This window comes from Anas platyrhynchos, chromosome 11, assembly GCF_047663525.1.
Source record: "Anas platyrhynchos isolate ZD024472 breed Pekin duck chromosome 11, IASCAAS_PekinDuck_T2T, whole genome shotgun sequence".
Lineage (NCBI taxonomy): Eukaryota > Metazoa > Chordata > Aves > Anseriformes > Anatidae > Anas > Anas platyrhynchos.
The window spans coordinates 11,188,627-11,205,058 of NC_092597.1; the positions used below are offsets into that span (position 1 = coordinate 11,188,627).

The window sequence follows — 16,432 nt, forward strand, 5'->3', positions numbered from 1 at the left end:
ATTACAATTTTTATTTATGTTTAGATTGTTTTATTTATGTCATCCCAACTTCTCTACAGCAGCTACAATGTGCTGCATAAGAAAGTCCTGCACAAACCAAGGCTAAGATACAGCTAGATTGATACATTTACATCTTCAACAAACAACCATATCTGTCTGTACATGCTTAATAAAGCTCTTATGCTTATTAAAACTCCTAGAGTTTCTAATGAGAAATGCAAAATGCATTGAATTTCAGTTTTGTTAAGTATTGTAGATAAAACAGGTGAATGGAGTAGGCGACCTTTTGAGGTCTATTTCAACTACAACTTTAAAAGTCTATAAAATTTAAGCCAAAGTGAATTTTACAAGGTTTTGAGCAATTGCACCTGTGCAGAAAGCAGAGATGTAAGACAGCTTGGCAACAAGCTTACCTATTTAATGATGATTGCACCACGGTCATGAGGGCCAAAAAAACAAAGATGCCAGTTGCATATGGGATTGCTGATTCTTGCAGAACATAGTAGTCCATCATGGCAATATAAGGCATTGAAACAAAACCTGATTCACTACAGCAAGAAAGTGTAGAAAATACTAGTATAGAGCATCAATAGGTACAGATTTAGAATTTAGAGAAAAAACGGCCCTCACTTGTTACACTTGGAGTGCTCAGGGTTAACTTGAGAAACACTTGTTAAAAATGACCTTCAGAAAGACAAAAGGAAAAGTCTAAAAGGCATAAAGCATCCCACAATAACTAGAAACAACTAACAGGATGCAGGGACAAGGATGTCAGGATGAGCTAGAGGCAAACGTTAGCCAGAGCAGGGTGAGGGTCTGGGAAGACAATCAACCTGCTCTCTTGGGTGACACCATCCATTACACAGAAAACTTTAAAACTTTTAAAACTGAGGACAGATCTTTACTTAGCACCAGTGCAACAAAATCATTGGAATGACTTCTAAAACTCAATCCTCTTAAAATTATAGGAAATTATTTTATTTTTATTTTGAAGCAGCATGTATGTGTTCATGTTTAAACTTAGAAAAAAACAGGGTGCTAACACTGATTCTGAAGTGTGATCAATTCTCTGTTCCCTGTGTGTCCTTTTTTTCCCCTGACTGATTCCTGTGCCTGCTGGTCATTCTGTTTCAGTAGTGTGTGGATTTATGAACTACCTCACTCACCGCTGCAGCTAATGACAAGGCCTGTGAGGATCAATGAAGTTACTGCACAAGCCAAAAATGGAAAGCAACAGACTGTAAAGTGAATGAAACAAAAACGGTTCCCCTCCAGAAAGCCCTTTTATGACCTCGTCTTGACGCAAAGATTGCTACGCTGCCACAACCAGAAACAGCCGTATGCCAACTTGAAGGTTCTTACAGTCAGAGATTTATACATCACAAAAACGGCAACCACACATGTAGTCCTGCATCCTACAGAACACGTGTGATCTCTGTGATCAGGTTACATTCCCACATCTAGTTATGTGGAAATGACAGGGATAATGCAAGTGAAATCAGCTGTGTTTTGAAATAAAGGCATCTTCCCTTTTTACATGGCCTCATACTCAGCAATTCGTATTGTTGTGACAAATTTGCAGTATTAATTAGCATAATCTCAAATGTTCTCATATGCCCTTGAATGAACTTATTAGACTTTTGCTTGTGTAGCCAAGATTGTCAAAATTAGAGGACAGAGACTCCAATGGAACAGATGGAGTAAACTCGATCTGTTAACTTCAGTGTAATGGTAGAACTAATCAACTTAAAGTATCTGCCCCTTCTTTATTTATTTGTTTCTTGCCCTGACTTTCAACTTAAGGACCATGAATTAGTGAAAAATTCATTGCCAATTTAAGTTAGTGAAGATCGTTTTTTCCTTTGAAACACAGACATATTTAAAAACATCCTGGCTCAAAACATTAATGCGTGAAGTAAAGATATTTCTTTATAGTAGCAGAATCTAATTTAGAAAAGTGCATTATTGATTCTATCCATTTGTCAGAATCTGCAGTGGTATTAAGCTCAACATTGCCAGTAACTAGAAGTGTAATGTGCATATGAAAAAAGCCAGGTGCATTGAAATTATCACTAATTTTATTAGAATTCAATAGACATTTAGTTTGTTTGTTTCTATTCTGAGATTCAAATGTCAGTTTTGTCTTCACCTTGATGAAAATTTACTGAATAAACAATATCGATTTATTTAGCAGTCTGGGAAAGTTGCAAAGGTTAAGGACATTTTTTCTTTGTGTATGATCTGAAGTCAATACCTAGACTGCTTGGAAAATGAACTATAGGTGAAAGACTTGTTCCCCTGTCTTTATAAGAGATAGGGAAATGCTTCGTGACCAACGCTGGCCCAGGTTTATGACTGAGATCTTAGGTGACATTTTAAAACCTTTAACTGTCAATATTTTGAAAGACCCTGGGAGGTGGGGCAGATCCAGTCTCCTCTTTTAACTGTTATTTTACTGGAAACAAGCTCACCAGCTATGGAAGGTACTCCACAAACTCAGTTCCTGAAATGATTGGTTTGACAGCAGTATTTCTAAGGGTTTTCACAGCCTTGGGAAACTTGGGAGAGAATTATTATTAAATTTGACACTGAGTTTTGTCCTGCCACTTGCATGAAACCAAATTCAATTTGTCTCAGGACAGTCTATAGCTGGGTCAGAAAGCTTCACAGATTTGAAGGGGTGAAAGAAGATAGATTTTGATCCACCTTAAATACACCTATGCAAATTTATTACACCACTACCACCTAAATATGTTACAAAAGTGACATACGCTCTTGTATCACAAAATCTAATCATGGGTCAACATAAAACCTATGTTTTATATCTCAGCTTACGCACCACACTGTCATGTAAAAAAAGCAGTCCACCACTTAACATTTTCACAGAACAGCTGTTCCCTAAGTGTCTCATCCTTTATCTCTGAAGACAAAAAAAGTACGTGTGATTACCATCACTTCTTTTCTTTTCTGAACTGTAGGCTGAAATCAGCCTGCCAATGTCTCACAAAACAACTACCAGCCATCTGGCAGCTAAGCCCTTCAGAGTTACATAACTGAGCCAGAAAATTCCATATCACGCTCTCAACATCCTAGAGATTCTGCTTTGATAACTACGTAAAACTTAAGGAATAGTGAGTCTCCCCACCTGAAGTGCCAGTACAAACACCTAAGATGCTACAGTGATGAAAGAGTTGCAGGCATGACATGATAGAGATATCAAACTACTTGCAACAAAGAATGAGTCAATCAAAACCCCTTAAGAACCATGTATTTTAATCACAAATCTAAAAAATCAATATTTGTGCATAAGCAAAACACAGCAGATGGCTTAATACAATCAGGATACTTCAAGATACTCCCATGTACTTGACCACATGAAGCACATACTATTTTATCCTGCCAGCTACTGGAAAAGCTGATGAGCTTATTTTAATTTTTATTCATATTGGTAAGACCATTAGTAACTTCTGCTATTGCATCTCATACAAGACTAATTTGCATTTTTATATACAGCTGTCCATCCAACATGTCAGCAAGTCAGAAATATATTCATATTTTAAGATAGGTTCCAGGTAACTGGCTGGTTCAGGATAACTGTTAAGAACTGATCCTTTAACTAATCTAAAGCAAATCTCACTGGGACATTAAAAACAAATTCAACTCATCTAGGGATCACCTCTAAGAGAGAAAAAAAGAGTAACCATCAAAATCATCAGTCCATCCAGTCCACCAGCCTAACTCTAACTGGAACCAGCAGCAGATGGAAATAAAATTCAGAAAGAAAGAGATCAGTGCAATGAATATGAGGGACTTCTGAGTTACAGAGATAACATCCAAATCATAAATCTAGTTAGTAATCTGTGGAATTATTCTCTGTACGAGCACTTAAATAGTTTTTGAAGATATCAGTGCTGTCTCATCCACAATGTGGCATCGGGTTCTCATTGTTCACGTGTTGTCAGCCATCTCTCTAATAACTTCTTGCAGTAAACTCCTTGTCTTTCTGAAAAGTAGTGCATAATTGCGCTCAATTCACCTCTCACCACTCATCTGATCCCATCATAACTACAAAAGATAAAGCTTAGAGCAAGCCTTCTACTTTCCAACTTTTAGCTCCATTAGCAATTTAACAATATACTTCAGTATACAGCCTAGGGGCCTAATTAGCTCTGCTTGTGCTAGCTACTTATCTCAGGCTACCAATTTAGATGCCTAATTATGTTTTAAACAATCTAATTCTAGATAATCAACTTAGAAATCCGTGTTGCTATCTCCAATTTAGACTCAATTTGAGAGAGGAAAAATATAAAAAAATACTTTGCATTTTTGCAAAGTATTGCTAACTTGTCCTGTTGCCTAATTTTCTTATCTGTACAATAAGAAAAGAGTATAAAAACATCTGTGTGATGCAAAAACTTGCAGTATATATTTATGGTATCTGAACAGTTAACATATAGTAAGATATTTTATGCCAACTGATGAACTGAAAAGAACATTTCAGCAAGATCTTTATACCATCCATTTTCAAGCTCCATGATTACTTCTCCGGATGCACTTTCTTCTTCATTAACTCCATAGGCACATAATTTAGGCTCTTTCATAGATATTTCAACATATTTACACACATAATATTGTTTAAAAAAGGGTTTATAGAATGCTGCTGCTGTTACAGTTTCATACATAAACAAACCTTAAATTATACTACTTGCACATCCTTTTCCTAATTGATGCTGAGTACTGTAATGGGTGAAGAATAACTTTTTAAAACTGTAATACCTACATGATTTAGTAAATGCCATACATTTCATTAGAGATGAGATAAGAAGGTCAGCTTCATAAGCTGCAGAGGAGGGAATTACACCAATAGCCCTGGCAGTCAAGGACACAGACTTGGAAAATGCAAACAGCTGATACAAAGCTAACCTGTAGCTGAATTCTAATTTTTATGTAGTTTGCATTACATAGCTCTAGGAGTTACAAGGGTGAACAGCTTTCAACTGGCTGATAAAAGAAATATTATAATAACTCCGGGAAAAACTCATTTCACATCTCAGGTTTCAATTTTGTAACTATTTTAACAATAATGAGGTACATACTAACTACATTCCTATACTATACAATATTATTAAGGAAAGTCATCAGCAAAACAACCCACTGGCTTTGAAAGGATATATGACGTGAAGAGAGTGTTTTAGTTTTAGTTGTTACTAATTTCCTTTAATTTCTATCCCAACTATCTCTTCAAGGGAGACATCCACCTAAATATTTTCCATTTTCCGTGGCTGGCTTTGCCCTTGAACAATAACTGGAAGGGGAAAAGATACCAAACTTATTTGACACTATCTCTGGCAGGAAAGCTTTAGAGCTTATCAGAATACAGTTTGTAAGCAGTCAGAAGCCATACCTTTAGCTCAGGCATGTTTATTATAAGCTGCATAGGTAGTTTAACATCCGGGTCCTTTGTATAGTCCATGGGCACAACGTTTGGTGCCATTTCATGGTACCGGCCATGCAACCTGTAAACAAGTAGAAAAAAACAGTCATTTTAAATAACCCATTCAATTCATACAGTAGAGAATCCTAGATAAACCTAATCTGGAAGAGACCCATGATTATCTAAGTCCAACTCCCAGCTTCACAAAGGAACACCCAAAAACCAAACGCTGTGTCTGAGAACGTTGTCCAAATGCTCCTGAGAACGTTGTCCTCTGGAGGGCCTGGTGCTGTGACCACTTCCCTGAGGACCCTGTTCCAGTGCTTGACCGCCATCTTAGTGAAGAACCTTTCCCAGTTATCCAACCTGAGTAATCAAACAAATCTGGCTAATCATTATCTGTAAGTGCATAAGACTGACATATCCAACCCCCATCTTTTTGGAGATAGAGGGCTTTGATGTAGTATCCAGCACAACTGCTGCTAACACTGACACGTACCTTCAGTTTTTTATTAAGCAGGGTTTCACACCATTTGTATATAATTTTTAAGCACCGGATTCCTACATGTACACAAGAAGCAGGCCTGAACCAATGTACTAACACTGAGCAAAACCCAGGGATCAAGATACAGGCATGAAACTGAAAAGACAAATAACATGCCATCTACGCTACGGACAACAGCATCTTGCAAGACCTTACTTCTCAGTAAAAAAAAAAAAAAAAAAAAAAAAAAAAAAAAAAAAAAAAAAGCCCTTTACCTAGCTGTGCCTCACTAGCAAAGTAGATCTAGACTTGTAATTGTAGCACTGTCACACAGACCATTTCCATTTCACTCCATTTCACACAGTTTTGCTTCATTCTTGTCTGAGCTTATTCCTCAAAATGGTGTATTTTAGAGGCAATAAGCAAGTGTTTTTCCTAGAGAAACCCTCAGCAAGCTATTACAATGATTAGGTTTTAGCTAAAAACTTTGCTAAAGGACACAGAATGAAAGCAAATAGCTTTGCTCTGCTGCCACAGAGTATAATAAAACTCCTTTCAAAAAAGAAAGATGAATGAGTTCAGGCCAAAAGTGCTGAGCTGAACAATACATTTGCTGACAGAATTTGCTTAGTTTTTAGATTCACAAAGAGAAATACACGTTTAGGGACAGGAAGTTGGTAAAAACCACCAAAACAAGAAAATAACTCCCCAGTAAGATGTCTCTGCTGTAATATATATATATACACACACATTCCTAGGTATACACGTGAGTACATGCAATTTCTGTTTTATTCAGCAACATCCACAAGAAGTCAACATCCATTTCTACAGAAAGCTGTTAGGACAACCTGTTCCCCGTCAGTCCATTTACAGTTAAGTCTGTTTTGCTTTTTCTCTGAAGCAGAGCATAAAGGACCTGCCAGGCACTAACAACTAGAGAGCCTTCCAGAACACTGCCTCAGGCTCAGCAGGACTCTGTCAGATGTAGCTAGAAAGAAGACAAGGGATGGAAAAACATGCAAGTAATTAACAGCAGATTTGTGGGAAGCTTTCTTATCCTGTTCTCCTCCCACTAATTCTCTCCCTAATTCACCAAATCACACAAAGGTCCATAGGAATAAGAACTTTCCACCTGAGTGGATTTCACACTAAAGCATCCAAATGAGCCTGTAGGAAGTGGCTGTGATCCAGGCTCCTGCAAATAAAATTACAGCAATAAAATAGTCTTTCACAAGCTTTTATCTGTAAGGATCCTACAACTCTATTTGAGATAGCTTTATTATATGGCATTATCACGATGAAAAACACAAAGGTTCTGAAACCAATATGCAGTATGTTACACAAGCACCATTATCCTTCGCAATAAATAAATAATAGTAATTAAAAAAAAAAAAAAAAAAAACAATAAAACCAATCAACAGAACACCACAACTTTTTTTATTTTTTCCTCTGCTGGGAAGTTGTAAAGACAGCTGGAAAGTTATTCAGGGACACCACACGCCATTTCATGATAAACTAAGCACTAGATTGCCAGTCCCTCAAACAACTTTGTGGGTAACTGGTAGAAAAACAGAACTTCTGCAGCCCCTTATAGGATCCTGAGAAAGCCATATATCACATAGTGTGATACAGTCCCTTTTGCATGAATTTTAGTCAAACTTCCATGCACTTGAGTAACCTGCATTACACTGGGTGAGTACTTACTTTTTGGCAAGGGAACTGGACACTTCTCATCAATCATTCTATAACACAATGCAAAGATCAGTGGACATAAAGGTTATTTCCTCAGATGACTACTTGGGTTAGTCTAGAACCACAAACCTCCTGCATGCAACAGCACTACATCGATCAGCCACACCACGGCCATACCTGGACCAAGTACTAAGACCAACACAGAGAGCCAGCTTCAGCAACCATCTCCCGAGAGCTGTGCTGATTGCCACTGTACACGCTGCTGTGCTGACACATTTGACACAATAACATTAATTACTAACTGGAAATGGCATATGAGTAAACCTCCATGCTAAATGTTCTACTATTCCTTCTGTTTGTATAGAAGCAGAAGGCACTTCAGATGATGGCCTGAATTCATACGGAGCTGTGACCTGGCTTTGTGTCCTTTCGTTCAGCATGTCCCCGAACAGGAAGCATATCTGAAAATAATGAAGTGGCTTTGGCTGTCTGCCTTAGTCATAGACACATTTATGCCTTATAAATAGAGCAATGTGAAGCTTTGCAGTGCAATCTAAACACACATAGATTTGGAAAGGCTGCCCTCACCATGCACGGACCATTAGAAATGCTCACAAGCCCAGGGCCTGCAACAAGCCTCACTGCCTTTGCAGCAGTGACTACAGATCCTGATGTGGTATTTGCCTCAAGAAATTCTTCCAGATGCCTGCAAAAGCATCTCTCCATTCCTGGATGCACTCCCCCTTTGTTGCCAGAATGCTGTATTTATTCTGCATGGAAGGAGAAGAAAGGCTAGTAGCATTTGTTAGTGTTTTCCTTCCCACAGATTAGAGTAGAAGAAATGTAATGACAAACGTCATAACAGACAAATGACACTGTTTCCTCAGATTTTGGTGTATGTTTAAGCTTAATGTACCATACCCAAGGACCAAGGCTGTGATTCTCTCACAAATTAATTCCGTCCAAACCCGAACTGCTGATGTGCACTTACAGACTGTTCAGGCCTGCCCATCCACTCACCTCCTTTGCATAAGCAGTAACACTTAGGAAACTGCAGCAAGGTCAGGGAACTGATGTGACTGAAAATACGGAAGTTTCACAGCTCCTTGAGGTAGCTCACAGTTGCAACTGCAACACTGCTTGTGCAAGTAACTGAGGGTATACTTTTTCTATTAATCAAACAAGGACAGATCAAGACTTACCCCTGTAGACAGCAGAAGCTGTTAAATCAACCCAGCTCAGTGAGCAAAATCAAAAACAAACAAACAAACAAAAAAAAATCAAACCACTACAGCACCCTACGTTTGGTTCTGCTATTTCATTCTACCATGTGAAAGTGTTTTAATTGGCAAAAATGGTGGGTCAGATTCCTTACTCCAGTTCTCAAGGGTGTAACACCCTGGAATCACAAAAGGGCATGTGCTAGACATGGCGGAAATGGGATCTCTCTAAGCTCATAACGGAGCCTCTAGCTATACCTGAACAGACCTAAATAAATAAATAAAAAATTTCTAAGCACCCTGCAGTGATTGTTTTAATTTGCTATTGAGCTCGGAATGAAAGTCAGATTGTCCTTGAGGTCACCAGCGGGTATGCTGAGAAACAGAGAAGCTCTTCCTTGGCTTGATACACATCAATCACCACCGTTAAATGTTGCGACATTACAGCTAGCTGGGCTGCTTCTGTAATAAGAACTCTGCACTAAAGGAGTGCTGAAAACAAAAGATAAAAGCTGGTAATGGCTCACTGATTAGACGGAAGCAGAACCTTTAAAGCAGCCTGTAGAACCTAATACCTTAAAACATCTCACCAAGTCTGGTGCTGCCTTCGCAGTACCAGTCACTTCATTTTTGGTATGGAAAAAAGAAAAAAAAAATTCAGGAATATCTATCCTATTTTAGGCTAAATAACATGAATACATTCAAAATACATATGAATGTAACACCACAAATCATAAACACCCCAAAGACTAAATTCTAGACTGCTCTGCATATTCACAGAAAACGAAGAGCAATACGGCAACAAAGCAAGGCCTTGAGTGCTGATGAGCAGTCCCACAAGGAGCTGTACTGGGTCTGGCTGGGATGTTAACTTTCCCTGCAGCAGCCCATGCAGTGCTGTGCTCTGTACTTGGAGCTAGAACAGCAGTGGGATCACAGCAGTGTTGTGTCTGCTGCTGAGTAGTGCTGGCACAGCATCAGGACCCCCTCTAACCCTCCTAGGGGGTGAGCAAAAATTGAGAAAAGAAACATCACCAGGGCAGCTGACCTAAACCAACCGAAGGGATATTCCATACCATATGTTGCACTCAGCAATAAAAGGTGGAAAAAGGAAGAAGAGGGGAGGGGTGGGCTCTCGTTATGAAAACTTCAGTCCTCCTCCCAAACACCAGCTACATGCATTGTTGAGGCCCTGCTTCAAGGACGTGGTCAAGCATCGCTCATTTGTGGGAAGCAGAGAGTAATTTCTTTCCTCTGCACTTCCACATAGCCTTTATTTGTTTTGTTTTTCCCTTTCCCCCTCACTTTTCCTATTTTCCCTTTAGTTAAATTGTTTCATTAATAATAATCTTTCCTTAATAATTATTTTTTCCCTTTAATTTAATTATCCTTATCTCAACCCGTACGTTGTTCTTTCCTTTACATCTTCCCCTCCTCTTCGAAGGAGGGGGAGTGAGAGACCAGTTGTGGTGTTCAGCTGCCTAGCACAGTAAAAGCACCACAGGAGCTCATAGGAGCCACACCTTAATCTAGCCAAATGTCAAACGTACAGAATGGAATAAACAATGAACAGCACATCCAGAGAAGCACTCTGTTGCTGTTCAGCTGCACTTTCAGTTTCCCACCAAAATCAAAGCTACTGGCTCTTGTTCAGATGTATGAGTTATGTGGAAAAGCTGCAGAACAGCTTCTGGGAACATGCAGGAACACTTCAGAGATGAGCAGCAGCAGCGATTTGTCTGCCCACAGCCCTGGGAACGGACAGATTGGCACTTGTGAACTCCCAGAGATATGGACAGCTAGAAGCAAAAGAAGCACCAACATTCAAGACAGAATCGCACAGACTGCAGGGAGAATGCAACATACTGATGGCAAAGCCAGCAGCTGGGAACTGATTTTCAACTGCTGCCAGTTGTTGTAGCAATGCAAACTGTTAGAGTGCACGCACACTTGTCCTACAGCGCTGTTATTGCAGACAGTCAAACGTGGGGTCTGAGAGCTGGGGTGCAGATGACTCTCCATAAGTCTGCCACACACAGAAAAAGTTACCGCAGCTCGAAGAGAAAGAGGTTCGTGGAATCATAGAATATCCCGAGTTGGAAAGGACCTATAAGGATCATCAAGTCCAACTCCTAGGTTCTTCAGTTTGGGGCTGAGAAACGAGGGACTTTCAGGGCTGTCTGCAACTGGTTAAGGAAAGATTCCTTTCACGGTCTCAGATTTATGCCACCGGGCTTAAATGGCAAGGTTTTTATTCTCTTGGCAAAGCCCTTTTTCTCCAGAACTGACAATATGGGCACTTCCCCTTTCTGCACGTGGGCCCCAAACTTTTTGAAAGACGAGATGTGCTAGGAAAACAGAAGCTGTGTTCTAGCTTCTCCCTCCATCTGCACAGCAGCTTGCTCCCAAGGGAAATGCATCTCTAGCCCTTTCCCATATTTGTTCCCTTATAAGGAAGGCTTTCCAGACACTTGGAAGAAACCCCTGCTTTTCTTCCCAACTTCACTCTCAGGCAGGTTTTGGGTTTTAAATCCATCATATAGCTGGATTGGCCAGAATTGGCTCCTCTGTACCTTATCTTTTACCCCTCAAACACACGCCAATGAACACGCAGAGAAGGGAATGCAATGGAATTATAAATGTTCTTCTGCACGAGAAGGTTCAAAGCTTTGCTGATTGTCCAGATAGTGCCCAACTTGGTAATTTAGTGCCATATTCTTCTAGCAGCTGTCTAGCTAGGTTAAGCCAGTCTCAAACTCTACAACTCTAATTTACAGAGTTCATACTTTTTGGCTAGGACAGATATCCAAGAACACCTGTGTTTGAATGCTTGGGTATTTGCCAAATTGTACTAGTCTAGAGGGAGAAATAGAAACAGACGGGTTGGCTAGCAGATAAGCATTATTACTGGAGTAAAAGCTTGGCTGCTAGAAAATCAGATTTACATTTCTCAGGAGGAGAAATACTGCCTTATAGGAGACAAGCATTTGATCCCATCTACAATCTCAAGACAGGCATGTTATATAAACAGATTAATTATTGCCATCAATAACATGTTTTTCCAACCTTTCTTCTTTCTTGTTTTTCCTCCACAAATCCTCTTATTCCTGTTTCTCTCTACTGGACCTTTCCCAATACAACAAATCTCTTTTGAATGGTCATGCCCAAAAGTGGACAGTCTGTTCACACTGAGGTCCCAGAATGACATGCTGACTAGAATGGAATTCTTCCTTTTTACACACGATGTTTAAGTTAACACACCCTAGAAGTACCCCCTGCTCCCATCCCCCCCCCCCCTTTTTTTTTTTTTTTTACAAAGGTATCCAGGGAGGGTGGGGCGGTGTCAGTTTGTTTTTTAAATTTGCTTAGATCAATTAATCCCCTTCCCATATATCTTAACTACTAATGCCATTTACCATTCTGCATTGACAATTTTTTCTCCTATCTATTGACAGTTCGTAATACTTGACTGTATGAATTTCAGTGCAGACTGTTGGTGATGATCTTGGACTTTCTCTCTAATACACTGAGCATGGCTTTAAAAGGTAACGTTGATCTTCATAGTGTCTCCAATCCCCCCTCAGCTCAATGCTTCTTGCAGTTCTTACAATTTTTTTCAAGTGTGTTCACTGGTACCTTAGCCAAGAGGTTAGTGCACTCATACAACAGAGGTAGAAAAGGACTAATGTATGCAGGAAAATGCAAAAAGGCTTTACTACAATAAAGATATGTTGCATCTGTTTCTTCTCTCTTATCCACAAGAGCAGTCACTCATGAAGGAGGAGATTTGCTTTTAGCAAATCCACAGTGGCTGCATCTGAGCACATATTATGTTCTAGGCACTTAAGAGCTGATCATCAACTCAGCGGTCTGGCATCTTTCCATACACTGAGGTTGCGTCCTGCAGTCCTGGTGTAATCTCCACATTCTCAGGCAAAGTGGGGTATGCTTTCAAAGCCCTAACACACACCTATCAACAGAATCAGTAAGGATTCTGAACGTTTGTCAGCTGTCCTGTAAGTATTTTAGATAATATTTTGTCATTGATAGTACGTACACGTCTACATTATCCACAGATCTTCAACATGCTCTTGCCCTGGGTTCATTTAATGAGTTGTGTTAAGCACTTCTCCAAGAGACTTTTTAGATTTTTTGGTGATAAACACTCAACTGAAAAATAATAAATAATTATTTGTTTCTTCTCTTTCACCAGGCATGATTATCTTTTCTGCAGTCCATTAACGTAGTAGTTTTCCCTCCTCCTAGATCCATAATCATGGGCCACGATGATATTTTCATTTCTTCTTCACCTTAACTTAAATTGCACTATTTTCTTATAGTTTATAAACATACTTCCTTCCACACCTAGATTATCGGTCAGGAGAACGTGTCCTCCTTTGACAGCAGCCTGCATTTATGTTGACTTAAACTGATCATGGTACCGAAGTCTTACAGTGACACTAGACTAATCCAATCTAACATCTCACCTCCACTGAAATGTAGAGTCTTGCTCTCCTTTACTTTCCTCATTTTCAGTCCCATTTTCCTGTTCTGGTTCTTGTTCCAGCTTTAACACTCACCCTTGAGAGAGCTGATTCAGCTCATTAAACCAAAAGAAGAGAAATCTGTTGTTTGGGCTTTTTGATAGTTTATTTTCCCGCACGGAAAGATGGATAATATCACTTAGCCCATTTCACCTAATTGCAATCTCATGCTGTTTTGCATGAGTTTAAAGTCATCTAAATTGGAGCTGCCATATTTATTCCTTCATCCCCATCTAAGCAACTGTGTCCCTTTGCTTGTGTCATCACTAACACTCATACTAATAGATGGTGAACCAGCCAGGGAGGCTGACTTCAGCCAAAAACTATTTGCCTTTTTTTTTTTTTTTTTTTTTTTTTGCTAAGTCATTTGTTTACATTTCTGTGCTTTTTAGAGAAGCAGCCCTTATTCAAATCTATCAGGGTTTTTCTAACTTAAATACTGTTTCCCATAGTCATCTCTTTATTGTATTTAAACTGGTCTATTTAAATGCCAGGTGATGATGACACCTCTCATGGACACCACGAGCTTCAGGAAGTATTCAGACCAGCATTTTCACTACAACAGAATGCAAGCCCTATAACTAAGACCATTTTTAGCATTCTGGAGGTAAAATAGTTTGGTTTATTCTTACCAGGAGGAGCTTGCAACCTCAACAATCAAGATAAAAGGAATATTTTCCTCATACTTAAAAGGCACAAAAACATTAAGACAGACGAATTAAAGAGGCAATTTGTCAAAGATGCTTAGTTGCTTACATAGATTAGTGAAGGAGTAACAAAGCAAACCAACAACTTCCAGTTCTACAGTCCCTATCCCATGCATAGTCACCATGTCAAACTTTATTAGATAAATAATCATTATCTTGTTCTTAAGCAGCAGAACCTTTGCCACAGTTCAGTGCTCCTTCCTTTATCAGGAAGTCTTATGAATCGCAGTGACCTCCTCTACTCTGTCACACTTACCATGCGAGGACAAAAAATCATAAATCACCTGTCTGCAAATGCAGTTTCACATTACACAGCTCTGAGACACACCTGAGAATACTGTTACATAAACATTCACAAATCCAGCTCATTTATAATTGCTATTTTTAGAATGTTCTGAAACATTCAGTGCCTTGATATCAAATTTCAACAAGTTTTATTTCAGTATCATGCATCAAGAAAAAATCCAGAATGCATGTAAAAAAAAAAAACCTTAGGACATTTCTGTGAGGAAATCTCTCTTCATTTCTGTCAGTCTTTACCTGCTTGTCAAAACTGCACATTGGAAACTTCTCTACTACTATTTTTTTTATCCACTGCAACCCAGAAAAAAAGAGAACAAAAGTTGCTGACTCCTCAGTTCATAGCCAGATTTCACGATGCTGTAACATTCCTGCTTGCCTATCATACAGTGACATTTTCTGACTTCAGAACACCTTTTCCTGAAATCTGCAGCATATTTTTTCAAAGTACACTTACTGTGTTCTCTCAGTTGCTCGTGATGGTGTAAGTTTTCATTATGGAAACGCTGTTTTCCAAATGTCAAAGTCTGTGTACTCAGATTAACAAGTTTCTTAATTACATCTTCTGGGGAAATATTTGATTCCTTACTTCCTTTCTTTCATCAGCATTTCTTTCATCAGCATATTACAGTTGTGTGTCCATTCTCCCCCTGCCAACATTACAATCTTGCTAGAAAATTAGTTGTGTTTTGTGTCATATTCTTTAATTTGGGCCTGTATTACACATGCTCTAGACTCCTATTTGTCCACAAAGTTTTCTGTAGATGTACCTTAGATGCACAAATACCAAGAACAAAGGTATGTAAGAAATTAGCTGAAATACCACCAAAAAATAAAGCAACCCAATTTTCACCTCAACAGAATTGCTGAACATCAGTCTTACTGAAGTTTACTGCTAAGGCAAAGAACACCTCTCACAGAGACCACATCTATTTCTGATCTCAGAGCAAAGCACTTTCCAATGTTTATGAAAACAAAGGCTGTTTCCCTGATACTGTTTATGTCTCAGAAGCTATTCAAATTTGAGAATCTAGAACATTATGAGCTCCTAAGTTACATGCCATATCATGCATCCTAGATACATGCCACAGATGTAGTCTCACTCCTTATTAGGACAAAAATCCTGAGCAAAAACAAACAGAAAAGCAGCAAATTCTATTCAGAAAGTCACTGACTCCCTACTATTCAATGTCTTCTCCCTAGAAAAGCCTATGTTATTGACGTTAACCCAACAGACATCTTTTGCTTACATACATTTACATATTATACATGTACCCTGAGCCCCATCCTACATTCATTTATGCAAAATAACTGGTTTCATTTGTTTTCCTCACCAGTCAGAAAAAAGCAATTTTGTTTTTTCCATGTGATGACAGAAAAAATAATACCGTTTACTTACCGAAGGATTTCTTTCCGAGTGAAGAATGTGCAATCCTGTTAAAAAAACAAAATGTATTACCATACAAAAGAAATATTGAAAGTGGGTGCAAAGGATTACTTTTTAATGTTTCGGAGAAAACTGAGAGCTGGCAGAAAAACATTAAAGATACCATTTATGTACCATCTGGTTTTGATTTGGAAAGCAATATATGCTATAAAGTAACTCTATAGAAAGCAATGAATGTTATAATATAATTGAAACATCCTAACATGTTGTTTTATTTTGTTTAAAGGGGAAGTTATGCCCTGTATTCAAAACTAGAAACACTGATGATAATGAAATACTGGATGATCAGTTCTGCACATTGCTCAGGCCCTGAGTTTAGAGAACATGCAAGTTTGTGTCTCAGAGTTACTGGCTGATGGGAGGGTGGGAGCGCCAGAGTGCTAGATGCTAGTATAACCAAACCACAACACTCCTGATGATTACCTGCTTCTCTCACAGGCCTGGGTGATGTGGCAGAGCATACGCTTAAGAATTCAGCTCCTATCATAATAGGTTTTCTCCTTTAATGCAAACATTTAAAAAATACATCCTAAAATCAACTAGTGACAAGATAACAGACAGACTTGTTATGCTGTACCTATAAGCACATAGAGCTACTGCACCC

General features: G+C 38.9%; 1 protein-coding gene across 13 annotated transcripts in view; it reads right to left on the reverse strand.

Moving 5' to 3' along the window:
* The window catches only part of CIB2 (calcium and integrin binding family member 2), a 43,803-nt gene that overhangs the window by 13,352 nt on the left and 14,019 nt on the right, over window positions 1-16,432 (reverse strand). For all 13 annotated transcript variants that reach the window (XM_013107256.5, XM_027465922.3, XM_005027927.6 and 10 more), the window contains 2 exons: window positions 15,781-15,815; window positions 5,405-5,516 (listed from right to left, as the gene is read on the reverse strand). In XM_013107256.5, coding sequence (XP_012962710.1) covers window positions 5,405-5,494 — 90 coding nt within the window. In that variant the 5' untranslated portion in view covers window positions 5,495-5,516; window positions 15,781-15,815. The remainder of the gene's footprint in view (window positions 1-5,404; window positions 5,517-15,780; window positions 15,816-16,432) is intronic.